The sequence below is a fragment of the Microcaecilia unicolor genome, chromosome 1 (assembly GCF_901765095.1).
Source record: "Microcaecilia unicolor chromosome 1, aMicUni1.1, whole genome shotgun sequence".
NCBI classification, from domain to species: Eukaryota; Metazoa; Chordata; class Amphibia; order Gymnophiona; family Siphonopidae; genus Microcaecilia; species Microcaecilia unicolor.
The window spans coordinates 49,195,941-49,211,468 of NC_044031.1; the positions used below are offsets into that span (position 1 = coordinate 49,195,941).

Sequence of the window (15,528 nt, forward strand, 5' to 3'; positions counted from 1 at the left end):
AAAAAAGGTAAAAGAGCTCCCAGGTGCATAGCACCCTTCCCTTGTGTGTTGAGCCCCCCAAATCCCCCTCAAAACCCACTGCCCACAAGTCTACACCATTACTATAGCCCTAAGGGGTGAAGGGGGCACCTACATGTGGGTACAGTGGGTTTGGGGGGGTTGGACGACTAAGCATTAAGCAGCACAATTGTAACAGGTGGGGGGGGGATGGGCCTGGGTCCACCTGCCTGAAGTCCACTGCACCCCCTAACAACTGCTCCAGGGACCTGCATACTGCTGCCAGGGAGGTGGGTATGACATTTGAGGGTGAAAATAAAAAGTTGTGAAACATCATGTTTTGTGGTGGGAAGGGGGTTAGTGACCACTGGGGGAGTCAGGGGAGGTCATCCCCGATTCCCTCTGGTGGTAATCTGGTCATTTAGGGCACTTTTTGGGGCCTTATTCGTGAAAAAACAGGGTCCAGGAAAAGTGCCCTAAATTCTAGCTACAAACGCATACTTTTTTTCCCATTATCGGCGAAAGGCGCCCATCTCTCCTCGGCCGATAACCACGCCCCAGTTCCACCTTCGCCATGCCCCCGTCAACTTTGTACGCTTCCGCGATGGAGTGCAGTTGAAAACGTCCAAAATCGGCTTTCCATTATACCGATTTATTCGTTTTTGTGAGATAAACGTCTATCTCCCGATTTGGGTCGAAATCTAGGCGTTTTTCTCTTTCAATTATAAGGTGGACAGTCACTCACACACTCTCTTGGTCTCATACACTCAGTCTCACAGAGAGTCTGTGTCTCACACACACTCTCTCGCACACACTGCATCTGTGTGAAACACACTCTCTCTCTCTTACACTGTGTCTCACATACGCACTTGCACACACTCTCATTCTCACACACACACACTCTCTCTCACAGACACACTCGCACCCAGACTCACTCTCTCTCTCTCACACACACACTCGCACATTCACTCTCTCTCTCACACACAGTCACTCTCATATACACTCTCTCAAACATACACACTCCGAGGAAAACCTTGCTAGCGCCCGTTTCATTTATGTCAGAAACGGGCCTTTTTTACTAGCATATTTAATACTTACCTGCTCGTTAGATGAAGAATCTGAAAAATAAATAATCACAAAGAATCAATTCCTACAAATTAGAGGGATTTTATAATAAACTATTGATGATAAATCTGGTAAGGGACAGATGTATATGTGTGAGCGAGTCTGTTAAGGTGGTTTAAAAGGGTAAATTTGTGCAGCAAATGAGTGTGAGCTAAGGCATGAGTGATTTAGTTAAATTCCGAGCCCTGCGGTGGTTTGGGGCTCAACGCTGAGTGTCTATATGTGTGAGATAACAAAAAGGGCTGTAAAGGTGGGAAAGATGTGGTTGAGAATTGAGAGTTTTGACAACTAACAAGAATGGCTGTTGGGATTATACTATAGATTGGGGAAATTAGGGATTCATGCTTATCTGTTCATTTTTTTAAATAGTTAAAACAAAAAATTATGAATTGATGCAGGGCATATTCAAAAGGGAGCATTCACGTAGGGAGAGAGTTCCTTGTTATTGAGTTGTTAAAGTCAGGATATTAGAGTGAAGTGATATAAGCAAAACCTAGGCTTGATGCCGGCCAACGCAAGCAAGAGAAAATTTCAAGCAGAGACATTATAGACATAGAGAAATATAAAGAGAAAAAGAGAAGAAGAAAAAACGTACTTGTTTCCAGAGCTGTTGTTCTCATGAGCATTCTGAAGAGCCTGTAAGACAAATTTATTCACAAAGAATCACTCTCAGAAGGGAAAGGGTTAGTCAGATAACTTGTTATTTCCATTAAACTGCTAGAGATAAGTATTAGAATTACTTATCTGATGTTTCCGTAGAGTCTTGGCATGATATGACGTTGATATGTTCTAAAAGTTCTGGAAAGAGAAAGACAGATAAAAGCCTTAGTTAATTTGTATAAGTATTTCCAAATAAAATTTATACATATTGTTAAACTCCCTGGTTGGCGTAGAGTTCATTTGGGGAAAACACTGTGAAATAATTTGTACCATCACTGTAATACCTTGCTCCACCACCAGGGGGCGTACACTACATTTAAATATTATTTGCGCTAATATTTGGTGCGCATGTTGTTTCCCGGACTAGATCCCTCTGAATATTCTGCGCAGATTAAAGCCAGTGCTAGTCTAGCGCTAATTGGCTCTAGCACCGGCATTAGTTCTGAGCATTAGCCTGTTAGAGAGCTGGAGATGTACTCTGTAGAATGGCACAACTGTATTCATACCTACCTACCTAGTCCATATTCATATCCTGAAAATTTCTGTGGAAGAGAGAAGGGAAAGTATAGATACTGAGGTATCTTATAGGCTTCCAAAAGGTAACTACCACTACCCCAATTGCAGAGGACTCAAATACAAATCACTACACGCATCTACCTTCACATACCTCTGCACAAAATCATGGAATAAACTTCCAAATGCTATAAAAACGCATGACTTGACAACTTTCCGGAAGTTACTGAAGACGCATCTGTTCGAAGAGACTTACAATAAAAATCCTCCTTAATGACTTGATTCCATTCTATATCTAAACCAACTAAAACTGATCCCTTCTCATTTGATTATGTTAATCATATTATCACTATTGGTCATTATATCTTACCTGTTTATTTTGTATTATGTAAATCATTCTACTGACCTATCTACCTAATTTCTTACACAGTAATATGTTAAATTAGACCATACCTCTTACTCTGTTTATGTTTATACCTTTTGCAACATAGTGTAAGCCACATTGAGCCTGCAAATAGGTGGGAAAATGTGGGGTACAAATGCAGCAAATAAATAAATAAATAAAATAAAACTAACTAGTATTTTTTCATAGAAGAGGAAGCTCAATGGCAATGGGTGAGGTGAGTTGAGGAAAGGAAAACTCAAAAGCAATGTAATTAACTTTTTCATTCAGAGGGTTAAAGGACAGCTGGAGCAATAGGACAACAGAAACAATATTGGTGGCAAGGCAAGGATAGGGAAGGGGCATGGGGGGCAGTGTCAGTGACAGATCAGGACTAGAAGCAGCAGACAGCTCCACTGAGACAGACTGGGTGGACCATGCAATCCTTCTGTGCTGACAGCAGTGCGTCTGTACTTTCAACTGTACTACATTTATAGAGCGAAGCTTCGCCTATCCACCACTTTCCCTTTTTATTTATTTGCAGAACTTTGATTGGGGAATACATTTCAGCATCAACTTCACAGTAAAAGAGACCTACTGCCAGAAAACTGCAGCTTACAATTTGCAGAACTGCAAGTTCAGAGAAAATGGGGTAGGTATAATTCTGCTGATATAATGATGAGTTCTTCTAGATAGATTGTAAATATACGTGAAGACCCATTTTACATAGAATGGAGGGATCAGAACTGAAACATCCAGGTTGGGACCTGCTCAGTTCCAGCGGTGCTTTAATGATGCAGAGCCCTGCCTAAAATACCTGCAGGAGTGCATGTGCATTTCCTGGCACGTACAGTGGGAGTGGCCGTTTTAGAAATATACATGGATAAAATGAACAGCATGAATCCAGCATTTCCACGTGGAAATGGCGAGTCTACAGCTTCATAACAACCAAGATCAACAACATTTAGGCTATCTTAAATTACAACCATTTTGTAATGTGATCGGTCAATAAGTAATCATAGGTCAAGAAAAACCTCTCAAAGAAAATCATGTAAGGTAGATTTAAAAAAATATACTGAATTGATTTGCTCCTTTCTGACACTGACAGGCCAGCTATGACCCATGACCTACATAGCTAAAGGCTCAAACTTCATCTTTCTGTATTATTGCTGAGAGCTGTAAATGCTGTGAATACAAGGTCATGCTGAACCAGCAAGGAGTGCTCGTCCTCTCCCTGGCAGAATTGGTGCCAGCTCAGACAAGGTCATTAAGAATGTATTTACAGTTTGAGAGGGAAGAAGTGTTGAGATTTTAGATAACACTATGATAAACATGGGTACTGGGGAAATTCCTGTAATGAAATGGCGACCAAAATCTTCGGTAAAAGAACCTTGGATTTATATTATAAGATGCTGTGTTCCATAAACATTTAGATACTGTGTTTCATTCTATGTAAACAATAAAGTAAGACAGAAATTAGCTGAGTAACAAGGAAATCAGCTGAAATTGCAAGTTGGGAGAGGGATTTATGCTCAATCCACTGTATATAAGGCACTGCTATGCTGTATTAGAGGCAGAGATCATCAATGGTGAGTGTGTCTTCACCACAGTGATATCTCTTCCTTCCATAACAAATGCTGCCATTTGTTACGGCCTAATTACTTTACCTGATTACTTAGCCTAATTACTTTGTCTAATTACCCTGCCTGATTGCTTTATCTAAATTGCTTTATTGCCTGATTGCTTTATCATCATCTATATTGGAATAAAGACTATTCCTCTGGAAGGAAAATAGCTTCTGTCTTTTCTGTCACCCCATATCTTGGGGGTGGCTGGTCCATTGTATCTTGGGTGGGTGTAAGGAGGTAGAAACCCTATTTGCCCCACATTTCCAAATTGTATATTTCTTATGGTAAGTAGATATATCAGAGAAATAATTCCCACATAATTACAGCCCTCACTGATGCTAGGTTGTCAGAGGGGGCCATATAAGAACAGACTCCACTATAAACAATACAAAACTTTAATAATCAATTATAATATCTACCAAACAAGCTTATGCACAAAAAAATAAATATGCACCAAATTTCTCACCAATATTAATGTAGAAAAAAAACAAGTACTTAACTTTGGACGCACAGCAAATAGCATAGCTGTGTACTTGACTTTTATCTGCTATACAATTCCAATAAATCCAAAGCTTCAATTTCAAGTCTTCAAGTTAATAAAGAAGATACTTTTAATTAACAGTATAGCATGAAAATGTTTGTCCACATTAATATTGATGAGAAACTTGGTGCATATGTATTTTTTGTGCATGAGTACATGGGCTGTATAAGAGACATTCCCATATTCTCACTAGCAACTGTTCCCCCTTCTAGAACAAATTCCATTCATTCAAGCAGTTGCCGCTGACCCTCTCTCTCTGTCTTCAGGCAAGTCAGACCCTGTCTCAGGACAGCATTTACCCGGTGATTACCGGGCTCTAGTTTCTTCCCCTTCCCCCACTTCCTGGCACTGCATTAACTTTAGGGTCCTCTTCCCCCTGGGATGGGCAGCTCATTTACCCTTGCAGCCAGTTATCTGTGAGGAAGGTCTCTCCTCCCCTCAGGCAGGTTGCTCTCCTTTCTCCTCCTCTCCTTCAGGGAACAGCAGGCTTTTTACCTTGGGGTCTTGTCTTCCCCAACAGAATGGCTCCACCTGTTTCCCAGTCTCACTTTGTAGTTCAGGGTATACTGCTTAGTGAGTCAGGGGAATTGGGTTGATCTAAATCCTGGCTTGTGTAACTTTGACAGTGCCAGCATGTGAGGGAACAAGCTGAACTCTGGAAGCTACCGTAGTCCTGCATCTCCCTCCCTTCACAAACGTTTCTCACATCACAGGGTTGCTGGCAGCAACAGCTGCTCATAACTAACCTGGAAGCCTCTCCTCTGCCACATACCGTCCAGTCAAAAACAGAAGTTGCATGGAGTGGTGTGGTACGTGGCAGAGATTCAGACGAGGATCACATGGGCAAAGAAATGCATGGGGGAGGGGAGGAAAGAGGTGCTGCATATGGGGGAGAGGGGAGGAAAGAGATGCTGCACGTGAGATGGGGAGGGAAAGAAAGAGGTGCTGCACATGGGAGCAGGAAGAGCGAGTGTTAATTTTTGGGGAGGAGGGAGGAGAGAGATGATGCATAGTTTGGGGGAGATGGAGAATTGTTGGAGGTGGGATGGGAGAGGAGATGCTGCATAGGGGTGTAGGGGCGAGAGAGGAGAGATGATGGACATGGGGATGGGGTGGATTGGGAGGAAATGTTGTATGGGGAGAGAGGGGGAGAAATGTTGGATGTGGAGGGGAAGGAGGGATGCTGTATGGGGAAGAGGGAGGAAGAGAGAGAGAGAGAGATGTTGGGCCCAGGGCACAAGGAAAAGAGACAGAGCGAGCGATATGGACAATGGAGGAGGGAAGAGAGCTTGAACATGGAGGTGAAGGAGAGGGAGGGTGAGAGATGCACAGGAGGGGCAAGAGCAAAAGAAGGAGATGCTGGATCCAGGGACAGAAGACAGCAAGGGACAATTGGAGGGAGGGAAGAAAGGAAGAAATGCTGGATCCCAGGGTAGAAGAGCATGAAGATTCTAGGGAGGGGGGGGAGTGGAAGGGACATTAGGCTACAAGGATGGGGAGGGGAGAACGAGGGAGCAGGTGCTAAGCTAGAAAGGTTGAGGGAGGAAAATGGTGCAAATGGTGGATTTGGGAGAGGCCAAGAGGGGTGGCAAGGAAACAAATGAAAGGAGGATACTGATTATGAGGTGGGTGTAGAAATATGGAATGGAGAGTTGATTAAAGATGGAAGGCTGGGGGAAGGAGTGAGATGAGGAATGGGACAGCTAATGAGTGAGAGAAAGATGGAATTTGATAAGTAGCTGAAAACAAAGGAGAAGGATGAGAAAGAAGGTGAATTTGAGTGAACAGAGAGACAGCAAAGAAGAAAAAAAGAGAGAAAAGAACTAAAAAGCAAATATCAATATGTCAAAGGTAGGTGTAGTGAGGGAATGGAACAAGAGAGGAGAAAAGACAAATGGACTGCAGTCGCTTAAAGGAGAATTAGCAGAAGACAGACAAGAAAGCAGAAAAGAGAAACTGGTACCAACATGATGGAAAAGTAAAATGTCCAGACAACAAAGATAGAAAAAAGCATTTTATTAAACTAAATATGTTAGTTTTGGGAAATGTGCATACCAGAGGTCTTTGTATTGTGTTCAGTAGTAAAGGAAATGCATACCTGTTTTTATTTCTGTAGTGTTACAGTACATGCCAAATTTAACTTCTTGGGGTTCCCAGTTCAATTTTTGTGATCTTGTTCTGTATTTGGTGAGGGTCTGTTGGTATGATAGTAATGCAGGTGGGGAGATTGGGGGTGAGGCAGGGATCAGGAGGGCCCCTCCTTTATTTTCTGATCTGGGCCCCAGCATGTCTAACAGCAGCTCTGACCCTTGTTATAGTTGGTGGAGATCTCCAAGCATTGCCAGCTGAGGACCTTCTCCAAAGTCAACCAGAACTCCCTTGAGTCACTGATAACTATGCATGCGTAGGGTGCTGACATGGGTGGCTCAGGGATATTGCTGCTACCTGCCAAACTTGGTAAAATGGAGTTCTGGCCACCTTCAGGGGAAATCTTCCACTGACAGAGCTTGAGGATCCTCATGAGCTAAAGTATTGATATTTTGAGTGGTGAGGTGCCGGGGGAGGGCTGAAGAATGGGAGTAGGGTAGGGGTAAAAAAAATGTTGTGCCCACCCAATTTGAGTTCAGGCCCACTCAAAATTGGCTGTCTGGCTACACCACTGCTTCAGAGGAGGTCCTCAGCTGATGGAGATTGGGGATCCCCACCAGCTACAGCAAGGGTCAGGACCAGGGGCGTAGCCAGACACCCAACTTTGGGTGGGCCTGGACTCAAGATGGGTGGGCAGAAGAACCCCTCCCTGTCCCACAGGTGATTTGGTCTCTCCTTGTCTCACCTGCATGCCATCTGCTATTTACAAGGTATGCAGGAGGAACAGTAGTTGGGAGTTTTCAGCTGGTGGGGCTAGGGAATCAGCATAGGTGTGCTGCTACTGGGTGGGCCTGAGCCCAAAGTGGGTGGGCCTGGCCCACCCAGGCCCACCCTTGGCTACGCCACTGGTCAGGACTAGTGATAGACATGCTAGGGCCCAGGGCAGAAAATAAAGAAGCTCCCCCCCCCCCAATTCCCTCTCTGCCTCTTCTCCAATCTTTCCATCTACCATTACAATCACACTGACAGACTCTCACCAAATACAGAATATTTGTCTTTTCTCTGTTCCATTCGCTCACTAGACTTGCCTCTGACATATTGATCTTTCCATTTTTGTTCTTTCCTGCTCTGTTCACTCAAATTTCACTCTTTCTAACCCCTTTCCTTCTTTTTACTTTTCAGATACCTATCAGATTTTCATCTCCTTTCACCTACTAGCTCTTCTATTCCCCATCTCACTCCTTCCCCAGCCTTCCATTCCCTTCCATCTTCAAACTACTCTCCATTATCATAGTTCTACCCCCCTGTAATCACTATCCTCCTCTTGTTCATTTCCTTATCAACCCCCCTTGGCCTCTCCCACATGGTTCCACCATCCCAGTGTCTCCATCCTTACAACCCTTCTAGCCCAGCATCTGCTCCCTCTTTCTCCTCTCCCCACCCTCCACCCCCTCTCAGCATCTTCCTGTCCCTTTTTTCTTTCCTTTTGTCCCCTCCCCCAGGGGCCAGCATTTCTCCCTCTCTTCCCTCCCACCCATATTCCAGCATTTCTCCCTCACTCCCTTCTACCCCTGGATCCATCATCTCCCTCTTTCTTCTCCCCTCCTTTGCAGCATCTTTCCTTCCCTCTCCTCCAACCTCATGCTCAACATTGTTCCCTCTTTTTCCTCTTCCATCTCTCCCATTGTCCACCATCTCTCTCTTTCTCCCTTGCATCCCTTGCATCCCATATCTCACATCTCTCTCCCCTGTGCAGCATTTCTCCCTCCCTCCCAAGTCTAACAGTTCTTTTTCTCTTGTCCAGTACAGCATCTCTCCTTCCCTCCCACCCTACCCTACATCCAACAATTATCCCTCTCTCCCCCCTCCTTGCAGCATCTCTCCCTCTATCCCCACATGTTCAACAATGATCCCTCTCTTCTACCCGCCAATGTAGCATCTCTCCCTCCCCTCCACTCCCATGCCCAACCATTTTCCCTCTCTCCTACATCTCCCATGCATCATCTCTTCTTTTTTCCCTCCCCTCCACTCATCTCCACTGCCCAACAATTTCCCAGTTTCCCTCTCTCCAACCCCCACTCCCCTCATGCAGCATCTCCCCTTTTCCCCCTCCCCTCCACTTCACTCCACTCTCATGCCCAACAATTTTCCCTCTCTCCAAACCTCCCCCCCCCCCCACCCGGTGCAGCATTAGGAAGCATTGCAGCACCTTTCAAAGGGTCGCCTGCAGCGTTGCTGCCAGTTGACCCAGAAGTCTTCCCTCTGCCGCGTTCCTCCCAGGAAATTACATCATAGTTGGGGGGGGGGGGGAAGACGTGGCAGAGGGAAGGCTTCCGGGTCAACCGGTAGCAGTGGCAGTGATTCTTACATGCCAGCGACCCTTTAAATGGGCACAGAGGCAGAAGGAAGGCTTCCAGGTTATCCGGCAGCAGCGGCAGCGATTCTTACATGCTGCTGTTGACCCTCTGAACGGGAGCAGCTGGAGAAGGAATGACGGATTCAGGAATCTAGCTTGCTCCAGCATTGACAAGAGTGCACCGCTGCTGGGTGGGCCAGAGCTCAAACGAGTGTGCCCAGGCCTATCCGTGGCTACGCCCCTGCTTGGAGCATGCCACAGGCTCCATAAGTACATAAGTAATGCCACACTGGGAAAAGACCAAAGGTCCATCGAGCCCAGCATCCTGTCCACGACAGCAGCCAATCCAGGTCAAGGGCACCTGGCAAGCTTCCCAAACGTACAAACATTCTATACATGTTATTCCCGGAATTGTGGATTTTTCCCAAGTCCATTTAGTAGCGGTTTATGGACTTGTCCTTTAGGAAACTGTCTAACCCCTTTTAAACTCTGCCAAGCTAACCGCCTTTGCCACGTTCTCCGGCAACGAATTCCAGAGTTTAATTACGCGTTGGGTGAAGAAAGATTTTCTCCGATTTGTTTTAAATTTACTACACTGTAGTTTCATCGCATGCCCCCTAGTCCTAGTATTTTTGGAAAGTGTGAACAGACGCTTCACATCCACCTGTTCCACTCCACTCAATATTTTATACACCTCTATCATGTCTCCTCAGCCGTCTCTTCTCCAGTTGATCTGTGATGTGCCTTCACCTGTTCACCACCAGGAATCCTCTGTGCCCATCTTAAAACTAGAACAAAATCCCACTCATGTATGAACCGAAAGGGAATGTGTCTCAATGCTGTCAAAATCTTCAATCAGCAATCTTCCATTTAACAAAATAAAAAGTTATAACAAATTTCAAATAAACACCTGAAAGATTCACTAAAGTGTGGAAGGAAAAGCCTTCAAACCCAATTTTACAATAACTTCAAGACATTCCACACTTCAGTGACTATCTCAGATGTTCGTTTGAAATTTGTTATAACTTTTTATTTTGTTACATGGAAGATTACTGATTGAAGATTTTGACAGCATTCCCTATCGGTTCATACATGAGTGGGATTTTGTTCTACTTTTAAGATTGCTTTGATCCTCTGTGCTCATCTCAGGCTTTACCTAATGGTTAGTGCAGTGGGCTGAGAACCTGGGGGTTTGATTCCCTTTGCAGCTCATTGTGACCCTGGGCAAGTCCATTGCCCCAGGTACAAAAACAGATTGTGAGCCCACTAGGGACAGAAAAAAATACCTGCATATAGTATATGTAAACCACTTTGGTTGTAGCCACCGAAAGGCAGTATATCAAATTCAAGACCCTCCTCCCCGACCCCTTCACTAGCTTTGTTTCAGTGACCATCCCTGGAGGTCATTCCATCCTAAAGGGAAGCTCTATCAACACAAGCACAATCCTGTAAATAGCTCCTGTATTGAAGAGGTAGCTGGCACATATGCACAGAACAAAAACAAAATCACAGGAAATATATTCATATACGACATTTTTGTTTTAAATTGCACAGGAAGATCTCGTCTCACCTAAAATTGATTGCAGGTTTAAAATGCCCATTCATTTAAAAACAAATTGTGGCTGTCTGGGTTGTGTCGCATTCAGGTAAGTGAAACCCACATTTCGGCCATGATGCTGTGGCTTTTCTTCAGGGTGGTATGAAGTCTGCAAGATTGTCTTTCTATAGTGGGTCCTCAAACCTGACTGACTGGCAGGCTGCCGTTTGAGGTGGGCAGTTTCAATGGAGCAGTTTTGATTCTGGAAGGCAGGAAGATTCATTGATACATTTTAAACTGTGGAAGGCAGGAAATTTTTGGCGGGAAAGACAACCTTGCAGGCTTCACATCACCCTTAAGAAGACACAGCATGATGACTGAAATGTCAGTTTCACTTACTTGGATTTGACACAACCCTGTCAACTGTGAAAGCCTAATAGAACGTATGTGTGTTTTGTCCTGCTGATATGCCTGCAAATCTAAAAAAAATATATATGTATATATATATAAATAATATATATTATGACCTGGGACAGTAACATTATAGATTATGTAGTCAACCAGGAATAGTTTTGGCTACTTTAAAATTCAAATCAGATGATTTTTCTGTAGATTCTAATTGATGGATGTGGACTTCAGGGAAATGTGGAAAAGCCCAAGGCTCTTAGAAGTTCAACTAAGCAGATTTCTTTTTATATTTGTTTTTTTCTTACCTACCAGCTGGTGAAAGATTGCTTTGCTGAAGCTACTGTTTTGGATTTCGTTCAAGATTTACCTTTGACATCTGTGGAGTGCCATCAGCATAACGTGAGTTCAAGAATGACTGTGCTTTATTATTTTGGAACTGGACTTCCTTTACACTGTCTACACTAAATGGTTGTGAAACTATGGATTAGGACTCACACAAAGGTAGTAAAGGGGCTGCAAGTGGAATCTCAGATGAAACGGCAGTTGGGGGGGGGGGGGACACCACAAAAACGACAAGTTGAAAAGTACATGTGCAGTTGAGATTGGAGCACGTCAATAAGTGAATGAGTGAAAGGTGCTGTAAAGACAAGCAGGGGGACTAGATGAATAAGTAGACTAGGTGTTATCATTTATCATTTATTCATTTTATATACCGTTTCTTATTGCAACTGGCTGGGGCTGAATAAGTAGATTGGGAGTATTAGTGACTTATGGGGCTGAAGAAATGGATGGAAGGACAGAGTGAATGGGCTGAGGGTTGATCAGTGGCAGGTGGCTGACTTGAATGGATGTTAGGGTTCTGAGTAGCATTGAGGCCAAATGAGTGCATGAGGCAGGACCAGCATAACCTATGGACCAGGTGAGGCTCTGGTCCAGGGTGCCAGAGATAAAGGATGTCAAACGCCTGAGTCTGTGATGTCTTATAGTTTAAGCTTCCCGTTTCATCCTTCCCGTTTCATCTGCCCGCAACCTCGGAGTCATCTTCGACTCCTCCAACTCCTTCTCTGCGCATATCCAGCAGATAGCCAAGACCTGTCGCTTCTTTCTCTTTAACATCAGCAAAATTCCTCCTTTCCTCTCTGAGCACACCACCCGTACTCTCGTCCACGCTCTCATTACCTCTCGCCTTGACTACTGCAACCTACTTCTTACTGGCCTCCCACTTAGCCATCTATCCCCCCTTCAATCTGTTCAGAACTCTGCTGCACGTCTTATATTCCGCCTGAACCAATATACTCATATCACCCCTCTTCTCAGGTCACTTCACTGGCTTCCAATCAGATACCGCATACAGTTCAAGCTTCTCCTTCTTACCTACAAATGCACTCAGTCTGCAGCCCCTCATTACCTCTCTACCCTCATTTCCCCTTACGTTCCCGCACGTAACCTCTGCTCACAGGACAAATCCCTCCTTTCAGTACCCTTCTCCACCACCGCCAACTCCAGGCTCCGCTCATTCTGCCTCGCCTCACCCTATGCTCGGAATAAACTTCCTGAGCCCTTACGCAAAGCCCCCTCCCTACCCATCTTCAAATCCTTGCTCAAAGCCCACCTCTTCAATGTTGCTTTCGGCACCTAACCTTTATACCTTTCAGGAAATCTAGACTGCCCCTATTTGACTGACTGTACATTTGTCCTTTAGATTGTAAGCTCCTTTGAGCAGGGTCTGTCCTTCTATGTTAAATTGTACAGCGCTGCATAACCCTAGTAGTGCTTTAGAAATGTCAAGTAGTAGTAGTAGTAGTAGTAAGCTGGCCCAGAGCTTACCTACAGGCGTTGTTTGTGCAGGGACAAAAAGACTAGCTGACAACCCCCCCCCCCCCCCCCTCTCTCTGTCTCAGTCCACCTTTCCCCATCTACCTTTAAAGGCAGTTTTTCTCTCCCAAACACAGACAGCATTTTACCTAACACTACCTGCATCAGCTCCAGTGTCTTCCTTCTGCCGTGCTCTGGCTCCTCCTTTGACATCACTTCCTGTTTCCACAGGGGAGCGGCTAAGGGAAGACACAGGGACTGATGTGGGTACCATTAGGTGAAACGCTGTCAGTATTCAGGAAGGGAAAATTATCTTTAAAGGTAGGCTGTGGGGGAGGATGACTTGAGAGGGGGACACGTCAATGGGAGAGCGCTAAACTAAAAGCTGAAGGGGACAGAAGCAGCTCTGGTCGGAGAGAGGGAGGGCTGGAGCTGAAGGGGCAGAGGCAGTGCTGGAGGGAGGGAGCTGAAGGGGACAGAGGCAGTGCTAGAGGGAGGGCTGAATCTGAGTGGGACAGAGGCAGCGCTGCAGAGAGGTCGTGAGCTGAAGGGGACAAAGGCAGCACTGGAGGAAGGCTGGAGCTGAAGGGGACAAAGGTAGTGCTGGAGGGGGAGGGAAGGGAGGGAGGGAGGGAGAGCTGGAACTGAAAGGGCCAGAGGCAGCGCTGGAGAGAGGAAGGGAGAGCTGGAGCTGAAGAGGACTGAGGCAGCGCTGGAGAGAGGGTTGACTAGAAGGGAACAGAGGAAGCACTGGAGGGGAGGGAAGGAAAGGAGAGTGATATGCTGCATGACACAGAGGGGGCAATGCCAGACTTGGGAAGGGGTATATGGAGACAGAGGGATGATGCTAGACATAGGGGAGAATAGGAACATAGAAGGGAGATGCAGTACTTAGTGGGGGCATAGGGATACAGAGAAGTGATGCTGAACACAAGGAAAAGGGATAGGGACTTAGAGTGGTGATGAAGAATGTGAGGAGACGGACACAGGGGGGATGCTGGACAGGGAAGTATAGGGAACACAGAGAAGGGAGATGCTGAACATGAGGAAAGATAGGTACACAGAGATGGAAGAAGGATGGATGAAAGCATGGAGAAAGAAAAAATGTCAAATGGGCAAAAGACCCTGGTGAGTGTGTTGAGAAGACAGAGGGAAACAGAAACCAGAGCCTGTGACCAACATGATTTAAAAACCTAAAATGACCAGACAACAAAAGGTAGAAAGAAAATTATTTTCTACTAGTAAAAAAGGCCTGTTTCTGACACAAATGAAACGGGCGCTAGCAAGGTTTTCCTCGGAGTGTGTGTGTTTGGGAGAGTGTATGTGAGAGTGAGTGTTTTAGAGTCAGAGTGAAAGTGTGAGTCCAATCCATGCTCCTCTGTCACCTGGCCCCTCCATTCATCCCTATCCAGCAATTCCGCTGTCTCCCTGAGGGCTGCCCTGCAATCCATATGCATCCATGGCCATCTGTCCCCTCCATTCATCCCTATCCAGCAATTCCCCTCTCCCTGAGTCCTGCCCTTCCAATCCATGCCCATCCATGCTCCTTTGTCACCTGGCCCCTCCATTTTTCCCTATCCAGCATTTCCCCTCTCTGCCTGAGGCCTGGCCTGCAATCCATATCCATCCATGGCCATCTGTCCCCTCCATTCATCCCTATCCAGCAATTCCCCTCTCCCTGAGTCCTGCCCTTCCAATCCATGCCCATCCATGCTCATCTGTCACCTGGCCCCTCCATTCATCCCTATCCAGCAATTCCGCTGTCTCCCTGAGGCCTGCCCTGCAATCCATATGCATCCATGGCCATCTGTCCCTTCCATTCATCCCTATCCAGCAATTCCCCTCTCCATGAGTCCTGCCCTTCCAATCCATGCTCCTCTTTCACCTGGCCCCTCCATTCATCCCTATCCAGCAATTCCCCTCTCTGCCTGAGGCCTGCCCTGCAATCCATATGCATCCATGCCCATCTGTGCCCTCCATTCATCCCTATCCAGCAATTCCCCTCTCCCTGAGTCCTGCCCTTCCAATCCATGCCCATCCATGCTCATCTGTCACCTGGCCCCTCCATTTTTCCCTATCCAGCATTTCCCCTCTCTGCCTGAGGCCTGCCCTGCAATCCATATCCATCCATGGCCATCTGTCCCCTCCATTCATCCCTATTCAGCAATTCCCGTCTCCCTGAGTCCTGCCCTTCCAATCCATGCCCATCCATGCTCATCTGTCACCTGGCCCCTCCATTTTTCCCTATCCAGCAATTGCCCTGTCTCCCTGAGGCCTGCCCTGCAATCCATATCCATCCATGCCCATCTGTCCCCTCTATTCATCCCTATCCAGCAATTTCCCTCTCTCCCTGAGTCCTGCCCTCCCAATCCATGCCCATCCATGCTCCTCTGTCCCCTGCCCCCTCCATTCATCCCTTTCCAGCAATTGCCCTCTCTCCCTGAGCCCTGCCCTCCCAATCCATGCCCATCCATGCTC

The 15,528-nt window shown here is 46.0% G+C and overlaps 1 protein-coding gene across 1 annotated transcript in view; it reads left to right on the forward strand.

Moving 5' to 3' along the window:
* LOC115466040 (cathelicidin-1-like) overlaps positions 1–15,528 on the forward strand; it is a 39,354-nt gene that overhangs the window by 16,833 nt on the left and 6,993 nt on the right. Inside the window, exons 2-3 of the mRNA XM_030197011.1 lie at positions 3,222–3,329; positions 11,548–11,634. Of these exons, the coding sequence (XP_030052871.1) occupies positions 3,222–3,329; positions 11,548–11,634 (195 nt within the window). The remainder of the gene's footprint in view (positions 1–3,221; positions 3,330–11,547; positions 11,635–15,528) is intronic.